Genomic DNA, 15,805 nt, shown 5'->3' with positions numbered 1-15,805 from the left:
GTTTTATATTATGTCATTCACCACGACCATCTGATGTTGAACACTGATGTTTACAAAGAAAAGTGTTTATTGCAGATTCTTGGTACAAAGGCAAAACATTAATGTATTTCTGTTCATTCTAAAGGTAGGGGGTAGAAATAAAGGGGACAACAATCTTTAATAAGTTTATATGTAACACTTGAAAACTTAAAAATTAAGTGGCATTAAAGTGTAGAGAGTTCTTCCTTTTGCTCATCTTCATAAGCTTCTTGCATTCCTCATTTAATGACACATGAGGCCTCAGAGACACTCAGAGCTCTCAAGCCTGCATATGCATCACCCACGTGTATCTCAGGTGACTGAATGCTCTGATGTAATTGTTGCTGTGCATATAAGTAGCCTGGAGAAATCATGAGCTCAAACTCAGTACTGTCCCTTCCTTAGCATTCTTTCTGACCTATTATTTTCAAAAAACTCTTAAGAGAATTACTTTAGGAATTTAAGCCATCTGATTTTACACCTATTAGAGCTAAATATTAATGTGTATCTCTAGTTTCCATTGGACTAAAAAATGGTAAACCGCAGGACCATTTTCACAGTATGTTCTTTTTTATTATTATACTTTAAGTTTTAGGGTACATGTGCACATTGTGCAGGTTAGTTACATATGTATACATGTGCCATGCTGGTGCACTGCACCCACTAACTTGTCATCTAGCCTTAGGTATATCTCCCAATGCTATCCCTCCCCACTCCCCCAACCCCACAACAGTCCCCAGTGTGTGATGTTCCCCTTCCTGTGTCCATGTGATCTCATTGTTCAATTCCCACCTATGAGTGAGAATATGCGGTGTTTGGTTTCTTGTTCTTGCGATAGTTTACTGAGAATGATGATTTCCAATTTCATCCATGTCCCTACAAAGGACATGAACTCATCATTTTTTATGGCTGCATAGTATTCCATGGTGTATATGTGCCACATTTTCTTAATCCAGTCTATCATTGTTAGACATTTGGGTTGGTTCCAAGTCTTTGCTATTGTGAATAATGCCGCAATAAACATACGTGTGCATGTGTCTTTATAGCAGCATGATTTATAGTCCTTTGGGTATATACCCAGTAATGGGATGGCTGGGTCAAATGGTATTTCTAGTTCTAGATCCCTGAGGAATCGCCACACTGACTTCCACAATGGTTGAACTAGTTTACAGTCCCACCAACAGTGTAAAAGTGTTCCTATTTCTCCACATCCTCTCCAGCACCTATTGTTTCCTGACTTTTTAATGATTGCCATTCTAACTGGTGTGAGATGGTATCTCATTGTGGTTTTGATTTGCATTTCTCTGATGGCCAGCAGCCTCCCAAAATGCTGAGATTACAAGCGTGAGCCACCACGCCTGGACTATTAAACTCAACATTTAAAAATGTTCATAATAACTTGTGGGTAATTAGAAATAAAGTGGTGTTCTTTTTGTTCAATTTTCTAATGTGTAATAAAAATAATAATTAAAAAAAATGAAGCCCCTATGGGGAACTAGCATGCATTTCACTTTATTTTTTCCTTTATTGTTTTACTATAGTAAAACAATTATATCTGTCAGTCATTATTTTTTAAATTGACAGATAACATTGTATGTTTTTATTGTGTACATTATGATGTTTTTAAAGCCCAACTTACCATACATTGAAAATCCATGAAAAGGGATAACACCTAAAAAAAAAAAAAAGATATTTCTTTTCAATAAGTAGTAGGCCTACTGATTATTAGGTAAGCTTTAAAAGATTAAAACTGACAATAAAAAGGTTTTCTATTTTTGCTTCAACTTTGTTCATAAATGTCAGAAAGACTTAGTGATAGTAAACAATAAAAAGATATTTTTAATACCTTCAGAAAAGTAAACTAGAGGCTTTAAAACATATATCCAGTTAACATTCTATTAATATTGAGAAATCAAAGCTTTGAATATATATATGTGTATATATATGTGTATATATATGTGTGTGTATATATGTGTACATACATATACACATACACACACATTTGTATACACATATACACACACATTTGTATACACATATACACATGTACATGTGTGTACACATGTACATGTGTACATATATACATATACGTGTGTGTACATATATACATATACATATGTGTGTACATATATACATACACACATATATGTGTATGTACACATGTGTGTGTATATATACACACACACGTATACATATACATACACAAAACAACAGGACGAAAACATAATGAGACAGATCACAGAATTAAGTTTAAGAACTAATTATAATGGTCTCAGAAAGTCAATAGATTATGTCCCTCCTGAAACAACTTCACTGTGTATATTAGAATCGAATATGCTAAAAGATAAGTGAGCTTTTCAAGGCACTTCTTGAAAACATTTGCCTTACAGAAAACACTATGGGTGTTAAGTAAACTAACTGAAAATTAATCATGGGATATGGCTTTAGAAGAAATATTGGCAGAAATATGACACAAATTCAGTATAATCTTTGGCAATAATTACACACAAGTAAAGTACACATCCTTTTCAAAGAAATACTCAAAGCTTAACTTGGTGTGCTAAACATCGTCTCACATTCCAAGTAAAAAATTTGAATTTGTACAGTTTAGTTCAAAACAGAAGTTTTGTAATATATACCACCATATAGCTAACACTACTAAATCAGGTTGCAAACACAGCACAGAAGAAAGCTGCTAAGTTACATTTTTGAAAAATAATATAGAAATGCTTTATTCATCTGACATGTTCACAGGCAAAAATTTTGTGCTGGTGGTCATATAGAGTGAGTTCTAATAAATGATAGTTCAGCCTCAGTTTAAAACATGTCCAGCGATAGCAGAAGCATTAATTCCCAATGCAACTCATTACCATTTTGAATGGGTTTAATTTGGAAGGAGCTATTTTCTCATAGTGAGCCAAACTCTGGCTCCCTGAAATTTCTACTTAGTATTCTTAGTTCTGACCACAAAGGTCACACAGAACAAATCTAATTTATCTTCTATGTGAAAACGTTCAGAAATATTTGAAGACGCTGCTCTCTCTCCTGCTCTATCACCATCAGGATTTCTTGCTCCAAGACTTCATGAATTTCTTCAATTTTTCCTGAGATGAGGTGGTCTTGAAAAGCTTCCATATTTTATTTTATTCTAACCAGTTACAGTTCACTGCAGTCCTTAAAGTGAGCTGACTAAAATCTCTAATCATTTTCCCTCCCTACACACCCAACAGCTAAGACAGTGTTCTTGGACAGTTGTTCCTGGACTTCACGAAAGGGTTATATTTTTATCCCTATTACATTTCTTCTTTGGTGAACCACTCCAGTTAGAGATAATAATCCTGAATTCTTATTCTGTTATCTAATGCATTCTCTAGTTCTCCTGATTCTACAAAACTGAAAAATTTGATAAGTATACCATGTCCTCATCAAAAGCAATATAAAAATGCTGAACATGACGGGGTGAAGACTAGAATTATCAGTAGAAACTCCTTTCATATTGATGTCAATGCATTAATCAGCAACCTGTTGCGATAAAGGCATGGACTGGATGTCAGACAGACTTGGTTGGGTTCATCCGGTTCTATCACTAAAGAGTGTGTGTGTGTGTAAGTGTGTGTGTGTGTGTCTTTGCATATGTCTCTTAACTTCTCTAAGCTTTAGCTTCCTCATCTGTAAGTCAGAGATAACGCTAGAACTCACATAATATGATTAAATGAGATAACAGTTGTGGCTCAGCCATTAATAAATAGCTTAGGGCCTATACTATTTATTTAAATATCTTAGGCTATTATTTATTAATAAGCAAATGTTAATTGTTGACGTTATCATTTACAAGTTAGTTCATACTTCTTTGTTGTTTCTAGAAGCAATTTTATCAAAAATAGTATGAGAAAAGCCAAATTATTCTGAAATGGTATGCCAGGCCAACCATCTTCAGAATTTTGTGCAGCACTGCTTTAAGCTCACAAGTGAAAATTCTGAGGATTGACATTTTCTCTAGTCTTCTGGCACACAGATTCATGTTCTCCAACTTCCGCTGAATTTTATGTTGTGTATCAATTTTCTTATTCCTCTCTATATGATTAGCCACCCCATTCTTTCAAAATTTCCTCCCTTTTCAAGTGTTTAACACTGAATTGTAGACTTCACTTTCTCCTCACTAGGAGGCTGATGCCATTGACATGAACTCCTTCCTTTGTCTGTTCTTCATATTTCATGTTTTCTCACTTACAGCCCAGAGGAGGATGTATCCTTTTTCTTTTTCACCCAACATCTTCACCTGTACTCTAAATCGTGTTTCCTTGACTTTCACAGTGACTGGCAAGCAGCAGTCAGGTTTGCAGCTTGTTTATGTGTGGCCTGTGAGCTAAGAATGGCTTTTACATATTTTAAAGGATTATTTCAAAAACAACAAAGAATAATATGGGACATGGACTGTTTGTGGCCAGCAAAACGTGAAATATTTACCATCTGGCTGGTTAAAGGAAAAGTCTGCCAAACCCTGCTTCGGACTCCTGCCCCATCAACCATCCCTTCCCCCTTGCTGCACGTGCATCATTCCACACACATGTGCTGTGTCCCTGCGATGTGCCAGACACTGTTCTAAGAACTGTAGCTGCCATTTGATTAGGGACAAAACAATCATAATAAAAATAAGCGAATACATGTCAGATAGTAATAAGTGCTATGAAGAAAAATAATGGAGGGAAGGAGGCCAGGCTAGGGCGGAGGAGGAATTACTGATAAAGAGCCCTTAAGCTGTGGAGGTGAGAATCATCTGACAAGGGTGACCTGGAAGCCCTAGCTTCATGTGATGATTGTCATAAACAGGGTTACCTTTACTGAGGGCAACTGGTCTTCAGCCGGATAGTGGTGGGATCTGCTCTTTACTCCTCTAACGAAGCAGAGTAGAAGCAAGGGGTGGGTGTATCTTATCAAAGTAATCATATCTTTAGTCTTTCATATTTCACTGCATCCTTTCAGCCAAGTATGTTACAAATATTCTTACACATAATAATAAGAAGAAATAAGAAAGAAGAAGAAAAAATAGGAAGGAAGGAAGAAGTAGTCAATTTTTTTTCCCGGACCCTACTTTCCCATCAAACAAATCTCTAATCTCGCTCATCTTCTCGAAGCCAGGCTTAATTTTTTTTAAACTATATTCACTTCCTTTATTCCTTATTATGTATCCTCAAATTCTCGCAAATGGTTTCCCATCCCTACGGACGTAAGTTCTGATTGCCAAATCCAGGGGTTTCCCTTCTTTGTATGCTGTACTTAATGGCCTCACAGTCAAACTTGAGTCTACCATGGCATTGATGACACGACGCAGATCGGGCTTCTGGTCCCACAGAAACTTTTGCTGCTCAGTTTTTTGTGAGTGTTTGTTTTGTTTCTGGCAGTTCTCTCTTCTGCGCACTCCTTCAATATAGCTCTGAGACTCTGTATACTTGTTTTCCCTTTTGCTCTACCAGTATTCTCATTATTAATCCATAATACCAACCTTAAAAGCCCAGTATCCTCAGGCTCCTTCTGGTCTCTATTTTTGTAAATGACTCACCACCTCCCTAGTCATTCAGGGAAGAAACTTTTGAGTCATTTGTGCTCTCTTGTTCTCCCTTAGCCCTTATACCTAAATGTGATTATGTACCTCTCCTGTCTCTTTTGGATAAGGACCTCTTAACTCTTCAGTCTTCATTCCTTCTCTGTACCCCACAAGCACTGCTCTAATCCCTCCAAATTGATCGCCACCCCTTCAGCCTCTGGGTGCAAGACAAGGGCTGTAGGGAATGTTCTCCTCTACCTCTGGCCCTGTCCCTGCCCTACTCCTTCATAATTTTAAACAATAATCTTCCTAGAAAGATCTCCCTGATAGCCTTGATCCCTCCCCCTAAGCAATTCATTAATCGGTCCTCTTCTTTCAGTTGATTTGCCCTCATTGATTGAGGTACTACTCCTACACACTGTGCAATTCTGACTCCAGCACTTTCTACCTGTGTACGCTTACGTATGTTACTTAACCTGCTTCCTCATCCAAAGCTGCTTTTAGACTAAGGCACAGGGGCTTGAGCTGAGGGCTCTGTGACCCTCCTCCGGCTGTACTCCTTATCCAGAGCCAATGTTTCTCCTTCCAGACCACATCCGAGGTACCCAAGACTCTGAAATTCTGAGCCCAAAGGCTCCTAAGACAGCTTCCAGGGCCTGCATGTTCTCTTTGGTGGGGAAGAGAAGAGAAGAGAAGGTATACACCTCCTGATATACCTGTATACCTCAGGACAGAGAGGTGGCCAAAGGCTGGCTATTTGTGGAAACTGTGAACAGAGGTTGGACCTGCAGGCTTCTGTCCATGAAGCCTGTCCAAGGTGTGAAGTGGAGCCGTAAATGAGAACTGGGTGGGGATACCACAGGCTAGGGAAGGATGAAGAGTCTGATAATTCTGAATTCAAACCTGGCCTTCCAGATTGTTATCAAAGTATATGTGTCAAGGAAAGAAAATAGAGTAGACTTTATCAGTTTATGAGTCTAATTTATAACTTTCAAATATTTTGACTTATGGTAGGTGGGCCTCTATTCATACTTCTGCTCTGGGCCCTGCAAAGGTTGGAGAGAAACTTGCCTTCAACAATCAAGTGGGAACAATACCAATGAGGTGGTGAGGATTAAATATTATAATATATGCAATATGATTAGCACAATATTTGATACAAAGTCAGTACTTAAGAATTGTATTCCTTTCCCTATCTTACTGTCTTTTAATACTTTTTTATTTTTTTCTCTCCCAGTAGAATAAATCCTTTGAGCATGGGAACTGTTTTTTATTTATGTATCTCTATATCCAGAGACCAAGCACAGTGCCCAGAATATAACAGGTACTCATTAAATGCTTGCAGAGTGAATATATGCATCTGTAGGGAGTCTACCTCTATCATTTTTAACCTTTTATTTCCTTCCATACTGCCATGATCAGAATTCTGTCCCTAATAAACTCTTACCTATGGTTCTGTAAGAGCCTCCTAATTGGTATCCTTTCCTCCAAACTCTCAGTTCTCTAACCAGTTTTTGACATTAGAGAGCTCAAGTTATCTTTCAAAAATATTAATGAGACCATGAAAAAGTTCTCTACATCCACTGAGGACTTTCCACTATTTATCCATCTACCAAATATTTGCTGAGCTCCTACTCATCTAATTAACAAATATTTAAAAACCTACTCTGTAGCCTCTGGAGATATTAAAATAAATATGATATTGTCCCTGTATTTATAGAGCTCACACTCTAGCCTTATAATATAGGCTAAGTGTATACACAGTAAAATTCAAGACCTTTGATCTGGCCTTAAACATTCATGATTATGTCCTGCAACCTGAGCTACATCTGCCTCTCCCTTGGCATACTATCCTAACTCCATACTCTCTGTAGTATAGTCACACTAGATTATTTATCATCACCAGTATCCCTACAGTTTGATAGCTCTGAACTTGATAATTCTTTATTCTATTTAGCCATCAAAACCTTACTAAGGTCAGCTATAACCTAAGACAAACATTTCCTGATCTCTTAATCATAATTAAATGCTCATTCTTCTGCATTCTCATGGCACTTAGTTCATATTTCCAACACTATGATTTCACTCTGTTTTGTGTTATAATTAGCTGTTTAACAGGTTGTTCCTGAGGATAGGAAACATATTTTATTCATCTGAGTATACAACTCATGGTGCCACGTACATAGTTGATGATATACATCTTTGCAGAATGAAGAGATGAGTAAATCATAGATACAGAAGCAGCAAGAGAAGTATTGGTCTCTAGTTAGGAGATCAAAGTTCAATTGTGGGCTTAACACAAACCAGCTGGGTAACCTTAGGAACGTCATCAAACCTGCTGAGCTTCAGTAACCTGCCTGACACACAAGGGGACTATGATTGCCTCTGATGTATTATCTAACTCTAAAATTAGATGTTAACAATTAAGTCTAGAGGAAATGCGAAAAAAATTGTGAGACTTGAAGAAAATAGTACCTATAAAGATTTTCCAACAGTAAGACTCTTTTCTTTTTTTCTTTTTTTGAGACGGAGTCTCGCTCTGTCGCCGAGGCTGGAGTACAGTGACGCGATTTCGGCTCACTTCAAGCTCCGCCTCCCGGGTTCAGGCCATTCTCCTGCCTCAGCCTTCTGAGTAGCTGGGACTACAGGCGCCCGTCATCACGCCCGGCTAATTTTTTTTTTTTTGTATTTTTAGTAGAGACGGGGTTTCACCATATTAGCCAGGATGGTCTCGATCTCCTGACCTCGTGATCCGCCCGCCTCAACCTCCCAAAGTGCTGGGATTACAGGCGTGAGCCACCACGCCCGGCCAATAGTAAGGCTCTTTAACAACTTAAAGGCCCTTTGCATTCTAGAAACTAAAAAAATTAAAAACCAGATTAGAAGGTCAATATTCCCAATGACACTATAGCCACCAGCTTCATTTCCAGGGACCATCTGGAAGGAGAGCTCAAAAAACATTTCTTTTTCAAGTCTTTCTCTATATTCTTTGGTTGAGTCTCTTTTTCTTCCGCCCATCTTTTTTTTACCTTCCTACTGCCTCTGCTGTTTCATGTTATTTCCTTTACTAATTATAAACTTTTAACAAATAATTACAAAGGTTGTCTTTTCTAACTTTTCTTCAATAAACATGTTGACATGTGAAAGAAAAACTCAGAGAGAAAAATAAGTTAATAAATAGTAGGCATATTTTGATGCCTTATAAAAGTGTAAGTACATACTATATCTTTCTAAATACTAAATCTCAAAGCAGATTGCTATTATATAAAAACCTGACAGCCTTACTTAAAAAACACTTTTGCCTTCCTCTTTTAAGCCACTGCACTGCAGAAACATTTCAACAAGTGGCTAAGGTAGTCAGAAATGAAGACATTATTAATATTTTCATCTTATAAAAATACTTATTCAGGATCTGCTAAGTGTAAGAATACCCTAGTCAGGACAAGGCACTTTTAATAAGAAAGCTTACAATAAATTAATTAGTGAACTACGAAGCAGCAAAAAGGGATGCAAGTATTAAGATGAGTCATGTTTAACCACTTTTACTACATTTCCCCCAAGTTCTGAAATCTATAGCTTCTCTTTAAGTAGCTAGGATACAAGCTGTTTGAAGAAAGAACTGTATTTCATACTGTGTATTATCTTCAGCATCCAGCACAGTGTCTTCCACAAGTGAGATGCCCAGTAAATGTTAATGATGGAAATTTGAGCATTTATAAATACAATCAAGGCTTATAAATAAAATACTAAAATATAAAATTCATTTATAAATAAGTAAGATATAGGACAGAAGGCTTTTGATAACTCAATGTTGAAAGAACAAATGACCAAAGAAGTCATACAGACATGAATTTGAATCCTGTGTGACTCTGGGCAAGTTACGAACCCTTGCTGAAACCATATTTTCATTTCTGAAAATGGAGATAAACAAGATCAACTTCATTGGGTTGCACTACAAAGCACAACGGAGTTAATTTATTTAAAGTGTGCCAGTGTGGTGTTCAGTCCACAGCAGATGCTCAATAACCCATAGCTATTTTATGCTCTCAGAAGGGAAAGTGCCACATTAACATATCAGCTTAAACCTAAGAAAATCTTTTTTTGTCAGTATCAGATAAAGGCACACTCAGCTTAGCCAAGATTAGCCTGGGCTTAAGGCTCCAAAAAAAGGCTACACAGTCCGCTTTGTTGAAGGACGAGTCAGATTCTGGTAAACAAAATCCGGAGGCATAAGAAGCAGTGAAGAATCCATTAACACTGTAGGGTGCATACTACCTAGAACATTTCTTTGATCTTAGAGGTTGTCATGTTCTTGGCTAGTTTTTCAAAATCCTTCCCTTTGCCTCTCATCACTTCAGCCTTTCAAGGGTCAAGTTTCATTCACCTGGCTACCACCCAAGAGCATGTTTCCAGCAGGCGTCAGGATGCTTGGGGCACATCTCATATCTGGCCTCAGAGTTCTTCTGCAAGTCTGCTATGAGTAATTATTTTCAGATTCTAGCCTTTCCTTATGCATCTGAAGAAAGTCTAAAATATTAACTGCCTATTCCACTCAATGTGAATAATTTTATAAAGTGATGATTTATGGGCCTTTGACAAAGCTCAGAATGGCAAACATTGTTAACTAAAATAAATCTTGAACTAGATGAGATATAAATAGTAAATATGACTCAGAAAATACCCCAAATATTAACATGCTTTGCACTTATTAAATATTTTCTCTTCATTTCCTCATTGTCTCTATTAATACTTAGCATTTATCATTGTACCATAACTCGCCTATCTGATTCACTTCAACTTCACTCCAGCTGAAAGCATATTATTACTTAGTACAGTTTATTTAATTCATTTGTTGAAGTAATTGATTCCTCTGTTTATTCTCATTCCACATGTAGCCTACAGGTCAGTAAGAATAGAGATTGGGACAATGATTAAATTGTTTTCTAGTTATTTCCATTATCTTTCTGAATTAGCATGTCACATTATGGTTTTGTTACTCTATTTCAGTAGTTAAAATTTCACAAAACATAGGAACATAACCACATTTAAATATCAATCTGAAAATCTTACTTTAAAATTTTAGTGAGGTTTTCATTGAAGTCTAAAGTTATACCTCAAATGAATTTTAGAATATGAGATATTTTAAATTTATTTAATTAATATGGATGACAAACTACATTGCTATTTATTAATTTGACACTTGCAAGAAGATTTAAAATGATGTACTTTGATTATTTTTCTTCTAAGAGCCTTATCTAATCTTTGTTGTAAGGGGCTGTCCAGTGTACTGTAGGATGTTTATCAGCATCCCTCTCCCCTGGCTGACAACCAAAAATGTCTTCAGACATTGCCAAATGTTTCCTGATATGTGTGTGTGTATGTATGTGTGTGTGTGTGTGTGTGTGTGTGTGTGTGTGTGTGTGTGTTGGGAGAATTGCCACTGGTTGAGAATTACTGCTCTAGAGTACTGAAACTCCCCTACCCAATATTCACTGACAATTGTTTTCTTCTGTCATGTAAGAAACAAATGGTATTAACAAATTTATGATGGTTGTTTATCACTTGTAATTAAGTCAGTCAGATATATGTGTATTTTTGCTACAAGTCTGGTTTCCTTGCTTCTATTCTTATTCCTCTGTATTCTATGTTCATTTTCTTATTTATTCCCTCACTTATTCAATAATGTTTACTGAGCACAGACTTTATGCCATGCATGATTCTAGGTGCTAGATATGTTGGTCACCAAAACTATTAAGGTCCTTGTTCTCTTGGAGCTTACATTCTAGTGACACTTTTATTCTACACAGTAGACAGGATGATCGTTTAGAAGTATTAATCAGGGTTGGGCATGGTGGTTCATGCTTGTAATCCCAGAAATTTAGGAGGCTGAGGTGGGCGGATTGCTTGAGACCAGGTGTTCAAGACTAGCCTGGCAACATGGTAAAATCCTGTCTATATGAAAAATACAAAAAAATCAGCCCAGCATGGTGGTGTGTGCCTGTAGTTCCAGCTACTTGGGAGGCTGAGGTGGGAGGATCACTTAAGCCCAGGAGGTCGAGGCTGCAGTAGTTCATTATCGGCCCACTGCATTCCAGCCTGGACGACAGAGCAAGAGTTTGTCTTGGGGGGAGAAAAAAAAAAAAAAAAGAAAAAGCATTAGTCAGGAATTGGAGGAGAGATGTCACTGAGAAGAGTGGAGTAGGAAACTCCCAAACTCCATTCCTCCATTAAAGCAATGGTTAAGCTGGCAGGAACTGTTAGAATCAACTTTTTTGAACTCTGGAATTTAATAAAAACTTACAACCACCAGGGGAATATTTAATGAAGAAAGAATTTTAGTAAGAGAGCATATGGCATTTTAATTTGCCCACCTACCATACCCTACTCCCCAACTTGGCAGCAGCCATGAAGACCATGGCTCACATTCCTGATGCAGCTTGCTGGTACCAGGGGGATCTTGTATCAAAGTATTGTGGTTGTGTGTTTTGACCTATATAGTAGCTAACTGCGGGACTGGCTCAGGAGATTGCCTTCATTTTATTTGCCTCATCTCTGGGTTTTTTCAGGACTGACATGGCCTGCCAAGAGGCATTTGTCAAAAGCATTTAAAGGAAAATATATACTAGCTGCAGCCACCTAGGAGAAGGAATAAAAGATGGGAGTGGTGGTATACAGATTGAAAAGCCTGGGAAGAAAGAGGCTGGGGAAGGAGCTACTTGGGGCATGAGGGCTTTGGAAAGCATCTGTGTATACAGGGGAATCTAAAAATTACCCAAGAAGACCTTAGGCTCCCACTTCTGACTGCCTTTGAGGCTCTGTGCAAGCAGGAAGTGAAGGCTAACATACAGTTGTAAACAGCCTGGCTAAGCCTTGAAGGAGTGCCCCAATACCCAGCCAATCTGCAAAGACTGAAAGAGTGTTTTTTATTTTTGGTTCTAGATATTTAAGAAAATCTCTGTCAAATCACTAGCTGACTGTTACTCTAGTAAAATAAAGACTTCAGTGAGCATATAAGATGAAAAATATCTTTATAAAAATATCTGTATAAAATATCTTTATAAAAATATTTAGAAAAGTCACTAAACAACACCTAGAACCCACAACAAGCAACAACAATGAATTCTTGGGGAGGGGGACAGAGAGACTCCCATTTCCAGTGATACCACAGTATAATATTCAAATTATTCCATTTTCAACAATAAAACAATTACTAGGCATGTGAAGAAATAAAAAAGTATAAACCATTCACGGGAAAAAAATTAATAAAAAATCCCTGAGGAAGCACAGACATTGGACTTACTAGACAAGACTTTAAATCAACTATCTCCCTAACTGACCTAGCTCCATCTACCTTTTCTAACTCACCTTGTATCAGTCAATGCTTTGCTCACTATTGCCAGTCACACTGGCCATCTTGGTGAGCTTCAGACCATCAAGCTTATTCCTGCCTTCAGACATGCTGTGTACTCTCTTCTGGAACGTTCTCCCATTTCATTGCATAGCATACTCCATATAGTCTGTCTCTGTTCATATTCCACCTCCTCAGAGGCACCTTTCCTGACTACTTGATCTAAAATGGCTACGCCCATCCCAACTTCCTACAATTTCTGCTCCCTTTCATTGTTAAGTTCATCATTCTTTGAAATTACTTTCATTCATTCATCCTTTGTTGATTGACTGATGATTGATTGATTTTATGTTCCCCTTACTAGAAGGTAAGCTCCTTGGCAGCAGGTACTTTATTTGTATCATTTACTGTGGATCACCCTCCTACAACAGTGACCTAGGCTAAATAAATATTTATCAAATGAATAAAGACAACTTATATGTGTTGAATAACAACAAAAAATATAAAAAGCTTAAAAGATTCTTCTGAGAAGTCTCCCTCAGTTCAGAAATTTTGCTCACTAGCTGTTTGGTGAATCTACTAGAGGAAATCTGTCCATTGGTGATTCTTCAAATGAAGTGAGAGAACAAAATGTCTGATGCCACCATAGCCTGTCATTTCCCTCCCAGGGAAGGTAATCACAGGCATGTTGGGGGTAGTGGTGAGAAAACATCTGCCCCCCTGTAAGCACTGGCCTGGTCAGGGAATGAGAGTGTGTCAGTGAGCTGCAGGCTAACCTCTATGTGTGGTCCCCTGAGACCAAGAAAGCCAGAACAGTTTTGGTGGTAGTAGTGACAGAGGTGTCAAGATTTCAAAGTAATAATATATTTGGCAGAGGTTCAAAACAGGGTGGGTAATATAAAAATGCTGCTAAGTATTGCCTTGAGTTTAAAAAAAAAAGCGGGGGACAGTAGATTGACTGGTCTTTGTCTCTTCTTGTTCTGAAACTTCAGAATCATTGCCCAGAGAAAAGTGTCCTCCTTGATTCTGGCAAGTTCTAAAACAACCTGAGAGGAGAAATGATTCTGTAGAACTAAATTTATGAACAGCTGTGGGCTTATCTCATCAAGGATTAAACAGTTTTCATTCTGGATGAAAATCTTTCTAGAACCTATTATATACATCCTCTACCTTTTTACTACATTAACTACTTTCCTTTCTTCCCAAATTCACTATAATGAGCTCAGCAACATCTTCTGAGGCAGTAGGGCATCCTGATAAGAATGTTGCTTCTGAAGCCAGACAGCTTGGATTCAAAGCTTGGCTTTGTCACTCACCTGTTGGGCAGGTTAACACTCTATGCCTCAGTTTCTTTATCTGTAAATAGGGATAATATTAGTACCTTCCTCATAGGTTCTTGTAAGGACTAAATGAATTAATATATGTCATATACTTAACACATTGCCTGGGATATAGTACTGCTTGGAAAATGTTTGCTGCTGCTGCTATAACTATACTGTTACAATTATTACTATAGCGAGATTTTTTTTGGTGTCTTGAGCTCATTATAAATATGTTAAATTATAATATGCTGCAACTTAGTGATACCTTCTTAAAGGGCACAGCGTTACTAGCTTTTACATAAAATGGCCCCAGACTGATTTGCTGGAGTGGTCTAATATGCTGTTTTATAGCTCCTGTATTTTCCTTTGTGAAGTCCCCTTTTTACTTCTCACTGTTGTTGCTATTTTTTCATATCTATATCAGCCTTTTCCATGCTTCTATTTTTGCAGGAGGCATAAAAAAGAGTTAACCAATTTGTTAGACATGTGTGTAAAGTAAAAGCTAATATATTCTAAACTAAGTTGAGAAAACACTTCTATGGATGGAGAGAAGAACTTGAGTTCATGGACAACTCTTGGCTATTCAGAGGTATTTTGTTATGGCTTCTTGCTTCTTAGATAAAATATAAAAAGTTACTATAAAAGTAAGTTTCTGGGATAATAGATGTAACAATGGTAATATATAAAGTTAAAATTAACAAACCTCTAATTGAGTTCAAATAAATACTCATTACAGTCCTATTACATGCTAGATACTGAGGCAACAAAAATGAATGATATGGCTCTGAACTACAAGAAGCTTGCAATTAAGAGGAGGAGATAAAGTATAAACAAACAATATCAATATAATATAGCTAGAGATACCAAAGAGTTTAGACCAGGTACTATGGGAGTCTAGAGGAAGGGCCCTTAGCCTAACCTGGGGATTCAGGGAAAGCTTCCTGAAAGAGGATCATGCCTAAACCGAGCTTGATGACAGCCAGGTGAAGAAAGGTTAGATGGGCTATTCTAAGCATGGAAACATGAGAAGTGATGAGACAGGAAGCAGCATAGTGCTTTCGTGAGAGTATGTAGCTGTGGGTATAAATAATAAATAGTTTGATATTGCTATAATTAAAAATGAGATGGGAAATGGTGGAAAATGAAGCTAGGAGGTAGACTATAGGGATCAGACTCAAGAGGTCCTCATATGTCATGCTGAGAAGCTTGAATATCACTTGTTAAGAGATGGGAAGCCATTAAGAACACTTTGAGAAAAATGGCAATTCGCAGATTTTCACTTTAGATGTATAACTCAAATGAGCAGTGTAAAAGACAGCAAAACTAGAAAAGACTGTGGGAAGAGGGACCAGTTAGATGGTTGTTGCAATTAACAAGCTAGAGATAGTAAGAACTGAAAGGAGACAAGGCAGCGGGGATGGTGTGGAAGAGAGGGTTCCAGACGTATTTGGAAGATAAAATTGGAAGGTCCTCGCAACTTATTAGATGAGTTGGGGACAAGGTGGAGAGAAATCTAGGATGGCCTTGAGTTACTAGGAAGATGATAATTCAATTAACTGAGAGAGAAATAGG

General features: G+C 37.5%; 1 protein-coding gene across 4 annotated transcripts in view; it reads right to left on the bottom strand.

Annotated features, from left to right (window-relative positions):
• The window catches only part of TBC1D19 (TBC1 domain family member 19), a 195,232-nt gene that overhangs the window by 34,061 nt on the left and 145,366 nt on the right, over positions 1-15,805 (bottom strand). For all 4 annotated transcript variants that reach the window (XR_010111939.1, XR_010111940.1, XM_034958400.3 and 1 more), the window contains exon 16: positions 1,658-1,690. Coding sequence is in view for 2 of the 4 variants with exons in the window: in XM_034958400.3 (XP_034814291.1) it covers positions 1,658-1,690 (33 nt within the window). In the remaining 2 variants the exon portion in view is untranslated. The remainder of the gene's footprint in view (positions 1-1,657; positions 1,691-15,805) is intronic.

The sequence above is a fragment of the Pan paniscus genome, chromosome 3, assembly GCF_029289425.2.
Source record: "Pan paniscus chromosome 3, NHGRI_mPanPan1-v2.0_pri, whole genome shotgun sequence".
NCBI lineage: Eukaryota > Metazoa > Chordata > Mammalia > Primates > Hominidae > Pan > Pan paniscus.
The sequence above is the reverse complement of the archived record's forward strand: the minus strand, read 5'-3'. Positions and strand labels throughout refer to the sequence as shown.